The following is a 16,485-nucleotide window of genomic DNA, read 5'->3' on the forward strand; positions in this document are numbered from 1 at the left end:
GTCCATCGAGGAAAGGGCTTCTTGAGATGGTGTTCAGCAGGTTACTGAGACCAAAACCCACAGCTCTTCGTCTTGCAAATGAGGTGAAGCCAGGGCCGAGCCAGAACAATAGATGCTAACGAGCCAGTATCAGAGTCGTTCATACCCAACTCAGGGAGCGACACTTCCCTTTTATCGGAGGTGTTAATAGCAGGAGAGGATTATACCACTACTCCGCCCAGGCTTAGTGTAAGGAACCAATAGGAGGAGGGTGTTGGCACAATTCCGCCCACTCTTACTGTATTTAAGGCCTAGGCTACCAGCACTTATTAGTTCGCTGACGAAGCTCTTCGGATGAGGAGCGAAACGTTTGACACCTTCTTCACAGAAGTACAGATGACGTCTCAAGAAGCCTTTTCCTCGACTGCAGCAACTAGGAAGTAATGTGACCTCCTTGTACCCTTTGGCGCTGAGACGGTCGGGATGGGTTCTCCATCTTGATGGCGCACTTAACAGAGACACTGAACAGGATACTGTGGTGTGGTGGGTTCATGATAAGTTTCGATAATTATGAGAGCAAAAAAGATACTTTGCGTGTGAAGCGATGGCAGGTGGCACGCAGCAGTGCAAGGAAATGTGGTCACGCAAAAGAAGAATTCATAAATGCAAGTGTAAATGTGTGACAAAATGAATAAACGGCCAACAGAAATTACGGCTTCCCAACCTTTCCTCTCCTTCCTCCCCGGCGCAAGCAACCGCGCACCATTTATTGCTTCCGCGTACGTAAGCGTATGTTTTGACCTGGACACGCCGCGCTGTATGTTGACGTCACGAAGCGGCGCTGCTTGTTGGACCGTAAGCTACCGTCTCGAGGAGTACAAAATATATATATATTGTAATTATATATATTGTATACATATTGTCCCCATAAATGCCACTTAACTGACCAAAAGAGGAAGATGCGAATCAACTGTATTTCACAGGTGCACTACAACTCCCATGACCACCACATACCCGGAAGACGATGACGTCACAGACACAGACTGCATGTCGTTATCGGCTTTATCGAGTCTTTGTAATTGAAAGTGATAAAAAACACACACATACTGTATATGAAGCCTGCCGTACTTAAATCTAATGCTTTATTTCCTAGTATTGATTCAATCGATTGATGACATTTTAAACGATGTTAAATCGATGTATGCCGTCCGCAATGGAAACTTGCTGTGCACAGATCCATGTAGTTGGATCATTGGAAGATAAATCGATGAATCGAACCAGTGAATGGATAAATACACTACCGTAGTATTTAGCATTTTTTACTGCCGTACAAGAGTAAAAAATGTTAGGCACGACCATCACTTGAAGCAAACAATGATTTCCCATTAGCAAAATAGAAATAGTCTGTTTCAGGGTCAAACTGTAAAACATGTATTGACAGTACAGGTGATGTTTACAAAGCACATCATTTTGAACAATTTTACTTGCCGTACAAGTGTAAAAAGAAGTTAAAATGTGAACAAAACAAGCATTTCCTCCATCGAAAAATAGAAATAATCTGTTCCAGGGTCAAACTGTAAAACATGTACTGACAGTACGGGTGATGTTTACAAAGCACAGCATGTTGAACGTTCTTCATGCAAGTGTAAAAAGAAGTTTAGCACCTACAAAATACTGCACTTTTTTAGTGTGCGTGTGTGTGTGTGTGAGGCACCTGTTGTGTTTTGGGAAAGCACTGTGGGTGGCAGAGAGGAAAGGGGCTATCTTTAGCAGAAACAGATGCATGTAAAATGGACCACATAGCATTTTTATTTGACAGACGCTTGTGGAGCCTTTCTTTTAAGGTGGGATTTGTCCTGTCTTTTGGGGAGGGGGGAGTATTGCAGCCATGCGTGCAAAAACAGAGGATGTTATTCATGGAGGCATAATAACGTCAGTAATCCATGATCTCTGCTGTCTGCTCAGTCTCTTAATGGCCGTGCTGTGAATGAAATGAAGGTGCAAGTTTTGTGAATGGCTGCGCCTTTTCCAACCTTGCGGTCCAAGGAAGAAGGATCCGGAAGCACTTCCGTGTCTAAAAGTCCACGTATGCGTTGTGATCTCAGCGGAAGAAAAGGGTTGTGGGGGAAAGATGTGGACTTTTCCAGTGCTGCTTTGTTATCATTTGTCATCTTCTCACGTGGCTCTGCTCGGGATCGATCTGCATCGATCCCGAAACCTGATCCTTCCATTTTTGTCTACCAGGAGTGCCGGCACATCCTCCGCAGACTCATAACAGCCGTAACACAACAACACTGCACGCTCGTGCAGCCTCGTGCTTGTTTCCTCACAAGAACATTCCCTTCTGTGATGCCCCAAAACCTTTCATACAGACAATATATTGATTGATAGGATATTTGATCATTTGATTGATCCAACAAGGCCACCCTGTGTTATTGCACTGTGTGTGCTGCATTACAGATTCAAGCAGGAAGTTTAGTACAGGATTTGTAAGGATCGTGCTACTGTACAGTATATACTGTACTGCAAGTGCTCTAATTCAGGCCTGTCCAAACTTTTAGGGCCACATTGAGGAAAAATGAAAAGATGCAACCTTGCCACGTTGATATTTTGGAAAGCAACACATGTAGATATGTATAAGTTATATATATTTCAAGAAAAACTGAAAAACTGCATCTCAGTTTTGTCATATACAGTGGTGTGAAAAAGTGTTTGCCCACTTGTGTCGTCTGTACTCTGTATCAGATCATATTGAATCATTCTGTTTTTTAAAGATATCGTTTTTGAATCGTGTAGTGAGGTGTAGTGAATCGTCTACCACAAAGATATTTACATTCTTACTTTACACGCATATGAACGTAAGCGAGGTCCCACTCTTAATCCAAGAGGTTGAACGCTTCAACTTTTCTGGGAACTTGACTGTCCTGACGGCCAGCCGAATTAGATGAATTAGATCTGAGACCGCGAGCCTGGCCTTCTCGTCCAACATCAGTGTCAGACCTCACAAGTGCATTTCTGTAAGAAAGGAGCTAGAAGAGCCCTGCAGCCAGCCTGCTCCACATGGTCTTGGGATCATTCATCTAAAGTGTGTGTGTTGGAGCGTGTGTGTATGCTGCTTGGAATGGTGCAACTTTATTCCAATAAGGGGAATGTCAAGGTGGATCAGGGTTCATTTAAGGCCCCCCAACCCCCCGGTGCCTTGAGGAAATGTTGCACTTGAGCCTGTGCGGTTAGCTAGCTTCCTGTGTCACAAGTGTCTGCAAAGCTTGTCTGTTGGGTGTTCCAAAGTAGCAGCAAACCTTTTGTAGACTCGTCCGACACTCTTATTTGGAATCTTATTAGTTACTTCTACAGTCAAACCTGAGTTTTTGTACGCCTTAAATTTTGTATGAGTGGCTTTTTGTCAAAACGTTTTGCAGCAATGTTGCCTCGGACTTGAAACTAGTCCTTTTGCTCTTTTTTATTGAGTGTGACTGCTAAATAATCCGCCATGGGGCCAAAGAAAGTAGCAAGCGGCAGCAATTTCATAAAGAAGGTGAGAAACACTGGAATTCAATCTCACCAGGATGTACGGGAAGGCCACATCAAAAATACATTCCCTCCATTCCTCATTTATAATTATTTCACATTGTTTTCTACATAACTGCAAGCTATAATTATTCTCCATAAATGTATTTTTTGTTAATATTTTGGGGAAAAATATTGGCTCATTTTTTGTACTTTTCGTTTTTTGTTGGAAGCTTTAGAAGGAATAATGACCAAAACGAGGTTTGCTGATGCAATGTGTTATCCATCCATCCATTTTCTATGCCGCTTCTCCTCTTTAGGGTCGCGGGGGAATGCTGGAGCCTATCTCAGCTGACTTCGGGCGACAGGCAGGGTACACCCTGGACTGGTCGACAGCCAATCGCAGGGCACATATAGACAAACAACCATTCACACTCACATTCATACCTATGGACAATTTAGAGTCGCCAATTAAAGGAAACCGGAGTACCCGGAGAAAACACACGCACGCACGGGGAGAACATGCAAACTCCACACAGAAATGCCCAGGGGAGAATCGAACCCAGGTCTTCCCGATCTCCAGGCTGTTACTGTGTTGACCAACATGCTAACCACTTGTCCACCGTGCAGCCCACAATGTTTTATCAGTAATATAACATTGGGATTCTAGCAGTGATGCGATTGCCCCTCGTTGTAGCATTTCCCTCAGAATGTGATGGGAATTTGACCAATGAAGTGATCAATGTGATCAATAAAGACAAAAATGTAGCATTTTATCCAGAAATGATGTGGCAATCACTTGCGGTTTTCATGCTTGGTAGGATGTTTTGTGATTTAAATAAAAACAAAAAACATTAACAACACTGTTGGACTCATATAGGGTATTAATAACGTGACAAGACACGTGCCATTTTGCACCGGGAAACATACGCCAACCAAGGCAAAATTCTGGCAAAAATGTCCAACGTAAACCGAAAAACACGCTAAGGTTCCACTGCATATGCACCATTACACACCAAATCTTGAGCCGACAGTTCTGCAGACGCCATCCTCACCCTCTCCATTTTTGTGTCCATTAGCATCACTTTGACCTCACTTTGACTCACGCAGGCTATCGCACTTGCTGAAAGTCAATCAGGCGGCGCCAGGACTGTGGTTAAAAGTCATGGCTGGCTATGAGATGACAGGTTCAGCTTGTGTTCATGATGCATCCTTCCTGTGACTCAACCTCTGCATCACTTGTCAACCTTCAGGGTTTCAGTGTCACTCTGTGGAAGGGTGACGTGACAAACCGTACTGCTGGTTTTATTTCAACATTTATTTAAATTTCTTGCAGTTGTTGTGTACTATTATTGTGCAGGTTTTCCATCAAATGACTCAGTATCATTTATCTTTATCGTTTGTCATTTTTATTACTGACTTATGGAAAGGAGTTAGGATTAAATAAGATCTGCTTCCTTCATGGAACTACTTCCATAAACTACGGCCCGCAGAAGCCTTTCATTGGCCCACCAAACATCGCCCAGTGGGAAATGATTTTAAATCTTGGTACAAGGAGACGGGGGTTAAAATCCCAGTCATAGTAAATGGTAACATGTGGCAGTATGCAGGGGTGTCACAAGATCTCGCAAGATTAAAAGGTTCTTGTTCATAAAAAAACAGTCTCGTGGGCACTAGGCCTGGGACCATAATAATTGATGAATCACAATAAATGAAAATGAACTGCATAATTCTGCCGTCCTCAATATATTGCCATGTGCATGCATGCCTGTTTTCCTCGTCTTGCACCTCCAAACAGGCAGGAAGAGGGTTCAATCTGCATTGCTTTCAGCACCTTGGCGCGTTTGTTCCACAGAACAGCGGCATGGACAGAGTGAGCCCTTTTGTCAGACATACAGTCTCTTTGTGTCGGTGGGTGGAGGCGGGCCGCTAGCATACAAACAAAGTGCAAAAACATGACATATTGTCATGTTTTGTCATGTTTTTTATTCTACTCTTCTTAAAAGTAAAGTTAAAATCCTGTCTTGTCTCGTTCTCGTAGACCAACCTCGTGTATCGTTCTGGTGAACTGAGGTAATTCGTGACACCCGTAGTCATATATATTGTTATCAGGGTGCAAGGATACAGAAATTTCACAGTTTGGTTTGATATTTTTTCCATGTAAAAAAATGCATTTTTGTGTTGTTTTAACTTACTTAAAATTACCAGCATTTGTTTAAACTCAAAAATAATTATTTTTTTTTAGATTGAATGTATGTACTGCAGCTATACACACCTCATTTTTGGTAAATAAATAATAAGGACATAATTCATAATTCAACTCAGCATGGCAATAAAGATAATGACAGATAATTCATCAATACAATAGATAGATAGATTCAGTAGTATTTCAGTCACACTATGTAGTGTTCATTGTTTCCATGCTTCATGTACACATTCAGTTTACTCCTAAAAAATACAAATTTTAAAAAACAAATTACAATTATCCAAATGACAATACAGCCAAAGTCAAGGCAGCACATGAAAAACTTGAGCCATAAAGATTTTTTGAATTCATCATAAAATAATAGCAAGTAAGTGTAGAAAAATAGATTTCCATAATGGAGTTCAGGGCAGGAACTGCGCAATTGACTTTTTGAAGGTTTTGAATCGAACTAGCTGCTACTGAGGACTTTTTTTTTTTCTTTCTTTTTTTTCTTTTTTTTTTTTTTTTTTTTACTACTGAGGACATTTATTGTCCCGCGACCCTAATGAGGATGAAGCGGTATAGAAAATGGATGGATGGATGGATGGACATTTATTGTATTCATATTCATCTCACTGTTGACTTATTGCGTTAGCAATTTGGATTATAGTGATGAAAAATGCCGTTTAGCATCCTGCTTGAGACGCCATCTGCCACCAGACGATGATTGCGTCCGCCTGGGGCTTTCATCTTCGCCGCAGAGGAGCAACAGCCAATCAGGAGGGGGCTTTGATCTCAACTAAACGATTTCATGTGACTCAGGTTAAAGTATCGTTTGAGCCATATAGTGGTATCAAAGAGACACCACTGTATCCAACAGTTCGATACAGATACATGTATTGTTGAACCCCTAATTATTATTATCGCTGTTATGATTTTTAAAGATACTGGCCGTCATAGTGTCTGCAGAGAAAAACCATCACCAATTTAAAGCCTCAGGGTGTTCACAAGGACAGCAGGAGATTCTAAAATATTAAAGAACAAATTGTTCAAACTGGTGTTTGATGAAGAAAAACACAAAAGTGGCCAGACGAGCTATTATGTGTACATTTGCTTTTTTCCCCTGTAGCCTCACGTCATAGGCAGAAGACTATATATTAATAATATAATATAACTATATTTTAATATATCTTATATCCAACCATCTTCTTCCGCTTATCTGAGGTCACTACCCAAAGCTCATGTCCATAGGTGAGGGTAGGAACGTAGATGGACCGGTAAATTGAGAGCTTTGCCTTTTAGCTCAGCTTTCTCTTCACCACAACAAACCAATGCGGCGTCTGCACCAATCCGCACCTCCCTGGGGAGGTGTTCAGGGCATGTCCGACCGGTAGGAAGCCTCGGGGAAGACCCAGGTCACGTTGGAGAGACTATGTCTCTCAACTGGCCTGAGAACGCCTGGTGATCCACCGATAGGAGCTGGACAAAGTAGCAGGGGGGAGGGAAGTCTGGGCTTCCCTGCTTAGGCTGCTGCCCCCGCGACCTCAGATAAGCGGAAGAAGATGGGTGGTACTTAAGCTCTTCCCTCATTTTACTCCATTTACTGATGTGACAAAGGTTGTGCAGCCGTACAGATGGTTTAAATTACAGCTTTCCTGAGGGCTTGTTGGCGGGGGGGTGGGAACTCACATTATTAAGGAGCAATTTGCTTTGTTTGCATAATTGTATCTGTTCAAAAGTGTCATTATTTGGGTGGTTGAAGCTGTTGCGTTGCCGTTCTCCAGTGCAGTTGAAGACGTGTCCTCCTCTTGCCTCCATGCTGGCACTTAAGTCTCATTAGGAATGTATTCGCTTCCATCGCATTGCGCCTCTATGTGTCTCTCTCTGGAAGACCGGCCTGTACAGTACGGTACACTGGGCTGCTAATTTTAGGGATGACATCAGCGTGAGAGAGAGAGAGTTGACAACCTTGGTGAACTCGCCTTCCATCTTCTCTCAACATCTCTAATCCTCAGAGGCTTCCTCCCTCCCAGCTATCCAATCTTCAGCTTCCCGTTAAGACGGTGGTAACCTGCCCTCGTGCATGTACAGGAACATGGATGTGAGGTTGGGTGGGAGGGTGGAGCTTATGCTGCGGGCTCCAGGAAGGGAAGGGCCACTTTAAATGGCAGGAATTCCTGTCCTGCGCTGGGCTGTACCCTCACGCCGACACGAAGGTATCCTTTGATGGCGTGTTTATGCTGCTGTGTTCTTTCTGAAGGAGCACACTTTATGTATCATGTGTCCTTCATGGCCTATTGCTGCGTAGTTGTGGTATATTTACAGTGGATGAAGACTGTAGCACCAGCGAGAGATGCTACATCCTGGTTGTTAACACTTCCACCAAGCGCTGTGTACAAAAATGTCACAACGCATGAAGGGTACTAAAACCCAGCAGTGCGGGAAATTTCCTATTCTTAGATGCGGCACGATTTGGTCGTGGACGATTCTGAATCAATTCACAAACATGCAGATTGTGATGATTTAAATCTGGTAACTAAAGTAAAGTAATGTACTGTTTTGGGTTTTTTGTCAGTTTGAATAGAGCAATTCCAAATTCATTTGTCCTCTTTGGTGTGTACAGTTGTTCCTTGCCACGCTGCGGTTTGAATTTCATGGCTTCACTCTGTCATGTTTTTTTTTCAAACATATATTAATAAATCATGATGTTTTGTGGTGCATTTTCAAGCATAAAAATGGATAAATAAAGTAAAGCACAAATATAGGGCATTCAGAAGATGCATTCACAGACTTATTGATTATATGTAGTATTGTACACTGGTCACTAGGTGTCAGTAATGTTACTGTAAAGTTGGGTGAGACACAAGCAGAACAGGAAGGTGGCGTTGAAGAGGAACCGTCGTGTCTTAAACGAAGGTAAAAGTAAGCTTAAATGTTGAATTATCCCTTTCATTCATCATTTATATGATGGCAAAATTGTGGCATGAACCGAAAACACGCTAACCGGGGCGGACTCTAACCGCTGTTCCACTGTATATAAATTAACGATGCATCAATAATGCTGCGCCATTGTCCCGCCCTCTTTTGTTTGTTTAAGAAATTCTTCTTTCCACCAAGTGGTGAAATGTTGTAAAGGATGCCAAACGCTTTCACTGTTTTTACGCTAGCATTCTACAGCACCCTTCTTGCTTGCTCCCACATGGATGGTGGTTCACCTAGTAGCACCATTGTGTAGTCGTACACGACGGTGATCCGGTGTGACGCGCTGCTGTTGTCTGATTGGCAGAAGCGTCTTTTCAGTGTCCTGATAGACGTAGAGAAGGGCCATATCGATGGTGTAGCTGTGGTTTACTTTTACTTTGAAAGCGTGTAGAAGTGTTAACCCCTCAGCGCCACACTCACACTGACCCTCTTTCGTGGAAACAAAAGAAGAACAACACACGCTCGTTTACGCAGGATGCATGCGGCACAGGAAGCACTTCCTGGCGCCGCGCTCTGCTGCTTTTCCACACGCGCACATACCTCCGTGTTGTTTTTGTAGCGTGTCTTTGCGCCAGGCAGGCGCTTAAAAAGAGACATCTCTTGTGTTTTTGTTGTCACATAACAGCATATCGGCCTCTTTTCTAGATCGAGTGTCCGTGTAAACTGGGCCGGTTTATGAGCGAGAACCCTGCTGATTTTGACGGCCGTCTAAAACAAGATGAGGTTCAAATCCGGATGTGCACCTTGTTGGCCTCTCCTGCTCACATTCGTTCAGCCGGTTTTGAATGATGTGCTGAGATAACTGAGGTGGAGGTTGAAATTAAGATGTGTACCTGCCTGACCCTCCTATCAGTTCCAGTTCTTTCAATTGTGACCTTTTCCATGTCATGTCACAGGAAGAACCCAGTTGATTTGGAAGACTATCCACCAATTGCTACAGTAGCCGAGATCGAAGTTCTTTTTCAAGCTTAAAGAAGTCAGGGAGGTCCAAAGTGTGGCTCCAAAGTGCTGCGGCCTGTGAATTTTTTTGTTTTTTTTTCACATTCTAAAAATATAATTTAACAAGATAACTTTAAAAAAAAAAAAAAAAAAAAGGGAAACATTTGTGGTAATATTACAAGAATAAAGCCAAAATATTAAGAGCAAAAAGTAATATTCTAAGGAGAAAAACAGTTGCAATTTTACAAGATTAAACTTGTAATATTATGAGGAAAAAAAATGTTGTTTTTTTAAAGTGGTGTTATTATGAGAAACAAACAAAACAAAATAACGTTTTAATTTTTGGAAAATTTGTTTGTGGATAATAGTATGGCAATAAAGTAAAAATATCATGGAAATAGTCATAATCATAAGAAAAAAATTATGAATATTACTTAGGAAGAAAGTTTAAATATTTAGAAAAAAACAAACAACAGCAATAATGGGGAAAAGGAGCATAGAGTTGAAATATTAAAGAAAAAATAGAGTTAAACAAAAGTTGTAATATTATGAGAAACAAAGTTGCCATTTTTGGAAAATTTGTTTGTTACAATATTATGGGAATAAAGTGAAAATATTATGGGATTTATGGGAATATTACGATAAGAAATGTATGAACATTATGTAAGAAGAATGTTGAAATGTTTGGGAAATTTAGAAAAAAAAAACAACAAAAAGAGCAAAGAGTGAAGTTGATATTGATAATAGGCTTCACCTATATGAGATGCATTGAAATATAAATATATATATATATATATATATATATATATATATATATATATATATATATATATATATATATATATATATATACATACATACATATATACATATATAACTTCTTAGCATATCTACATGTGTTGCTTTACAAAATATCAAAGTGGTCCATGTGTACTGTCATTTCTCACTATGTGGCCGTCGCTGGGAATGGTTTGTTTTAAGTGGTTTTAGAGTTGTGTCGATTTTGAACGAGGACGACTAAGGTAGCTGAAGTCGAGCCACGTCCGCCACAGTCGCCATTCTCAACTGAATCGCCAGCTTTTCAGGGGTTATTGGGCTGTGTCGCAGCAAGAACCCTATTGATTTTGATGGATATCTACGTCACAAAGTGGCCGCATGTAGCTGAGGTTGAAATTCACGTCCGCCTTCGCCTTCCTTCAGCTTTGTCATGTTTCTACCGGCAGCGACCGCCTTTGAGTTTTCCGTGGTTACGTTGTACGTCACGTATCAAATGAGAGCAAGAATCCTCATGCTTTGGATTGTTATACAAGATGGCTGAGTTTGAGAAAGACCCATGCTTTCAGTCGCCTTTCATCCGCTCAGTGTTCTTATTTCATTTGTGTTGAAATGTTTGTGCAACCTTTGTTCTATTCAATCTGTAGCCCCTCCCCCTATTCTTTTTTTTTTTTAACCCCGATCTATTTTTGAAACTCCTTTTTCTTCTTTTTTTTTTTCTTCATCTATTTCCATCCTCTGCTTTCCTCCGCCTCTCGTGTGTACGAACGCTCCTCCGAAGGCAGGGCTCCATGTGCTCGCTTCCCATTGGCTGCCCCTGAAAACCATGATGTCATTCCCTGGCATTTGTGCGAGGAGGGGAGGGGAGCGGAGGGGAGGGGAAGTCTGTTTCTCTCTCACACACACACACACACACACACACACACACACACAAACACACACATTGAGCAGAGAGACTCCAGGAGCATCCATGGAGAAAAAGAAAAAGCTGTTCCAGGAGGCTGTTGTACATTTCTTGTACATATGTTCATTGCACAGTTAGAAGTGAAATCTCTGATTTGGTGGTCTTTTTGATATTTAATGTTCATTCATGCATTGCATGCATGCAGTTAGTGTATGTTGCTCCTCATTTCCTTGACAAAATGCCTCATAAATCCTTCTTAGATGCACTTTGGACATGTAACTACGTGTAGAAATGTTTCAAAAGATTACATGATTTGAAAAAGACAAGTACATTTACTTGGATCGATAAAAGACCTAAATAAAAGTGTAAGAAAATAAAACAAAGTTTAAAGTAAATGGTTTAATAAAAGTATTAAAAAATATAAATAAAATTACTTCAATAAAAGTATAAAAAAAAATAATGACTCAAATAAAAACAAAACAAAAAAATAAAAATTACTTAAGTAAAAGTGGGTCGCACAACTGGTCGCACGGGCTCCTGCGGGCAGTCTACATGCAAAAAACGCAAGAAATGCACTAAGGGCGTGTGTGTCGCATGTTGATTTTTTTCATGTTGTGACCTGGGCTTTAAACGACCGTAGAAGAAGAAAAATGCACGTCCCAGGTTGAGACCATTTGAGAACCCCTGTTCTAGATGACATTACAGTCGTTCTTCGTTTATGGCGGTTAATTGGTTCCAGTCCCGACCGAGACAAGTGAATTTCCGCAAAGTAGGATTCAATGTTAATAAATGGAATATCTTCGTAGTTAGAGCACAGAAAACCTGTTTGACTTTACCATTATTAGAGCCCTCTAGACATGAAATAGCACCCCTATAGTCACTTTTACACCAATATTATTCTTTGTTTACATCACATTGCACAGGCTACAGGATGGCTACAGGACGGCTGCAGCTAGCATAGCAAGTCATCATCAGTGCAGCATAAAGACGTAAACTTGTAAAAATTGTGTGTGTGTGGGGGGGGGGGGTTGAACAGCAGCGGTGCACGTATGCGGTATGTTTGACCTGTGTTATCACCTATTTATAAATGACGACATACTTGGGATGATGGGATGTGTTTTCTGTGGAAATAAAGGCTTATTTCTGGAGAAAAAAATGAATGTTTTGATATAAAAATGAGTGAAGGGGGTGTCAGTTTGTTATGTAGGAAGTTGTCTTGTGTTTATTGGAGGGGGGAAAGCCCATCTTCATCGTCCTATCGTCAGTCTGCTGCCTTTGTGCGGCTACATCTGCCCTTGCAGGGAGGGGGTGCCGGGGGTGGGCACTGTGATTTATTCTTGAATTTGTGCAGCCCCCCTCCCCTGTCACAAAATGGGGTGGATGGCTGGGGGGGTTGCCTCAATAGCCTTTAAGCGTTATGTTACCAGTAGATCAATAAAGATGCTCCCTTTCTTTCCTTCCTCACTCCCTACTCTCTTCCTCCCTCGCCAGCCAATCCATCTAATGCAGTTTCCTCATCCCCCTCCCATCCCTCCCTCTCGCTGTACAGGTGATGTCATTCTTTTCCAGCTGGATTCCCCTCCCTCCCTCGCCATTGGCGCCGCCGTCGCTCATTAGCGTGCCGGTCCTCCGAGGCGCAGCATCCTCTCTTTCTTGTGCCACCCAAAGTGTGTGAGGAGGTGGCGGGGGTGGGAATGTCGGGAACTAGCCTCCCGTAGCGGGCGAAGGGAGGAGAGGGGAGGGTGGCGATCGCCGCTGGGCACCGCCGGCCATGGAGCTTCGCCGGCGGGCTCACGCATGCTTGCCTGGCGCTCACTAGAAGAGTTGCAAAAGAGGAGGAGGTTCGGTCCTTGGCTCGTGTTGGTGGTGCAGAAGCATCATGAAGATGCTGTTGCTTCATCCTCTGAGGAGAAAAACATCTGTAAAGCAGAAGATGCTCATTAGTGACCCTTAGTTTTTGCACAACTTGGATGTTTAATTGGAAAACTCTCCTCTTCTCTGTGGGAATACTTTGTCATCATCATTCACGCATTGAGGATTCTTCTTCTTTGGCTCCTTTTTTTTTTGGAAGGGGGCTTTCTTCCCTTTCTTTTTTTTTCCATCTTTTGGTGAACGAGGGGGAAACTTCCCTCCTCCTCCCCTCTGTCAGAGATGGCTTTCCTGGTCCGTTGCTATGCCAACTGCTTGCAGCCGTGGTCCTCCAAAGTAAGCGATGTCGTAATCCCTTTTTTTCTGCCTGGTGTGTGTGTGTCTCCTGATCCTGCTGAATGTGTGTACTCTTGGGTAAACATAGCAAATGTCAGCTTTTATATACCTAGAAGAAACCTTATTGTTGATCATTTATAAAAATAACCAGCTATTGAGGAAGCCTTGGATGCAAATTCACTTAACTGAGGGTGTTTGAACAAAAAGAGTGAAGAACACACCACAGGACTGCCATTCACCTTCAAAGGAAATTCCTTTGGTGTCCAATGTGTAGCCGGGGGGCCGTTTTGTGACCAGCAGCAGATTGTATAAAAAAAAAAAGTAACAAAATGGGGGGGGGGGGGGGGGGGGGGGGCAAAAAGATGTAATGTAATGAGAAAAAGCTGACATAGTGACAAAGTACAGTACTAGTAATAATATTAATAATACACTTAATAAAATTAAAACTATCACAATGGCCACCCCGCATCTTTTTACTTTTCAGTACAGTAATCCCTCACCACTTAATTTTGCAGCTTTACTCTATTAAAAATAAATTAACAAATCATTGCTGTTTCATGGTTGATTGTGGCCTATTTTTAGTCAAAACATATGCATATTGAAGCAAATTGTATGTATGTTTTTTTGCCTAGATCAGGGGTGTCTGTTTTTTTATTGGCTGGCGGCACAAAGTATAATTTAGAAAGAAAAAAACAAAAAAATTCATAATTACAAGAAAAAAATTTACAAGAGTGAAGTTGAAATAGTTGAAAAACAGCTGTCATTCTATGAGAAAGTAAAAAGAGAAAAAAGCTGGATTCTAATGAGGAAAAAAAAGTCACAATTTTACAAAAAAAAAAAATTCTTAAGGCAACATCATTGTAGTTGCATAGACTTAACATTATGAAGAAAAATGCATTTAAAAAAAAAGTCATAATACTATGAGAAACAAAGAAACAAACAAAACAAAATCTTAATTTTTGGAATTCGAAGTTGGGAGGAAAGTTATAATGTGGGAATAAATAATATTAGAAGAACATTTACAAAGATTATGTGAGAAGAAAGTTGAAAAATTTGGAAAATTAAAAAAAAAACAACAAAATGGGGATAAAAGAGCAAAAAAGAGTGATCAAATTGGCGAAGTTGTGTCCTTTCATTTTTCACTGTGGCCCTCGCAGGAAAAACCTTTGGACACCCTTGGTCTCGATGAAGCACTTTCAAGCATAAAAATTACTAAATGAAATAAAATGCATATATTAGGCATTCAGAGAGATGTTGTGATGATATGTAGTACTGTACATTGATCACTAGGTGTCAGTAATGTTACTGTAATGTTGGGTGAGACACACAAGCACCAGACTTGATCGCTTGAAAAACAGGAGTAAGTAAGAGTGTGTATGAGCGTGCGCATAGGGGTGTGTTTGTGCGTAGGAGTGTTTATGTGCGTGTGTGTGGGTGCGTAGGAGTGTGTATGTGCGTGCGTGTGTGTACTTTTATTTATTTATTTTAGCTATTTATTTTTTTTGGGGGGGGGGCGGGGGGGGGGGGGGGGCATACAGGGGTTTGATCCGTGGGGTCAGGTGCTGGGCGATACATCTCTGCCGCCCGTGCCTCCGCCGGGTGGGTGGAGGGTGTGCCTCCTGCATCCCTTGGCGGGGCGGCCCTGTGTCGGGGGTCGGGCGGGGGTTGGCCCGAGGCGGGCCGGGCTCCGCTCCCTGGGGGTGGGGGTGGCGGTGGGCGGGAATTGGCGCTTCCGGCGCGGGCGGGCTTCTTTCCGGCTGTGGAGGCGTCTCTGGGCCTGCCGGTTTGTGGCCCCCGGTACCCGTCTGCCTTTGTGGGGTGTGATCTCTCGCTGGTCTCAGGGGTTGGCAGTCCTCCGGCCCGCTGGCGCCCTGTCCTTGGCTGGGATTACCTCTCTTCGGCCCCTTACTGGTCTTCCCGGGGGGGGGGGCTCTCTGGGCTGGCTCTTGGGGCACTGATCTTTGTGCTGCCTGCCCCTATGGGCCTGGTGGCCTTCTGGCGGCCGGGGCCCGGCCTTGCTATTTGGGGCGGGGCTCTCTGGGAGGTAGAAGGCGGCCCCTTTCCTTTCATGCACTCTCAGTGACAATCACACGCCCACACATTCCTGCACCTTTACATATATATGAAGTCTTCCTCACATACAGAGATACCTGTACATATGCACACTCACAGTACATACGTACTTCCCCACATTACTCACTGAGTCAACCAGGGTGTTATTATGTTGTTGGTTTTATTACAGCGACGGTGATATCAGCAGTATGACTATATATATGTATGTGTGTATGTGTGGTATATATGTGTATATATATATATGTATATATGTATATATATATATGTATGTATGTGTATGTATGTATATATATGTGTATATGTATATTTTTTTTTTTACAATGATGTGCATTACAGTAACTTTGATTCTATTCACTATCATGGATAATCATTTCATTACTACAGTTATGTGTGACTGTTTCAATGCGGTATTATCATGGTGATCACTATCATAATTCATCATTTCATGACTGCTATTGTGTGCGACTGTTTCAATGCAGTATTGTCATTGTGATCACTGTCATAGTTCATCATTTCATGACTGCTATTATGTCTGATTGTCATTGACAGCTTTGTCATTGTGGTTGTTGATATTGATTTGTCCTTTATCCTTGTTCGTCTTTATAGTTGTCACGGACAATTATTTGCTGATGTCGTTCTGTATGTTTCTGTTGTTCTGTCACAATTGTTGTTGTTGCTGCTGTTGTCCTTGTCTCTTGTCTCTCTTTTTTTTGTTTTTGTCCCCCCCCCCCTTTCCTTTTCTCTTCTTCTCTGTCCCCTCCTGCTCCGGTCCGGTCGCTCCAAATTTGCTTTATAACAAGCATCAAGGTCGAATAAATTTTGTATGACAGGGGAAGTGTATATCACACTTCTCTCTGGCAGAGTAAATCTGTTGAGCACTTGACGGCATTTAGGTATACAATTCTATCTGCTTTAAAGGCTGGACAGGACAGGGGTA

General features: G+C 42.2%; 1 protein-coding gene across 9 annotated transcripts in view; it reads left to right on the top strand.

Moving 5' to 3' along the window:
- rapgef6 (Rap guanine nucleotide exchange factor (GEF) 6) overlaps positions 1 to 16,485 on the top strand; it is a 130,794-nt gene that overhangs the window by 56,419 nt on the left and 57,890 nt on the right. Inside the window, exon 1 of one of the 9 annotated variants that reach the window (XM_054754997.1) lies at positions 10,500 to 13,475. The exons of the other annotated variants lie outside the window; for them this stretch is intronic. Within the exon in view, the coding sequence (XP_054610972.1) occupies positions 13,422 to 13,475 (54 nt within the window). The 5' untranslated portion in view covers positions 10,500 to 13,421. Of the gene's footprint in view, positions 1 to 10,499; positions 13,476 to 16,485 lie in introns of those variants that run through there. 9 annotated transcript variants of the gene reach the window in all.

Source organism: Dunckerocampus dactyliophorus, chromosome 16 (assembly GCF_027744805.1).
Source record: "Dunckerocampus dactyliophorus isolate RoL2022-P2 chromosome 16, RoL_Ddac_1.1, whole genome shotgun sequence".
NCBI lineage: Eukaryota > Metazoa > Chordata > Actinopteri > Syngnathiformes > Syngnathidae > Dunckerocampus > Dunckerocampus dactyliophorus.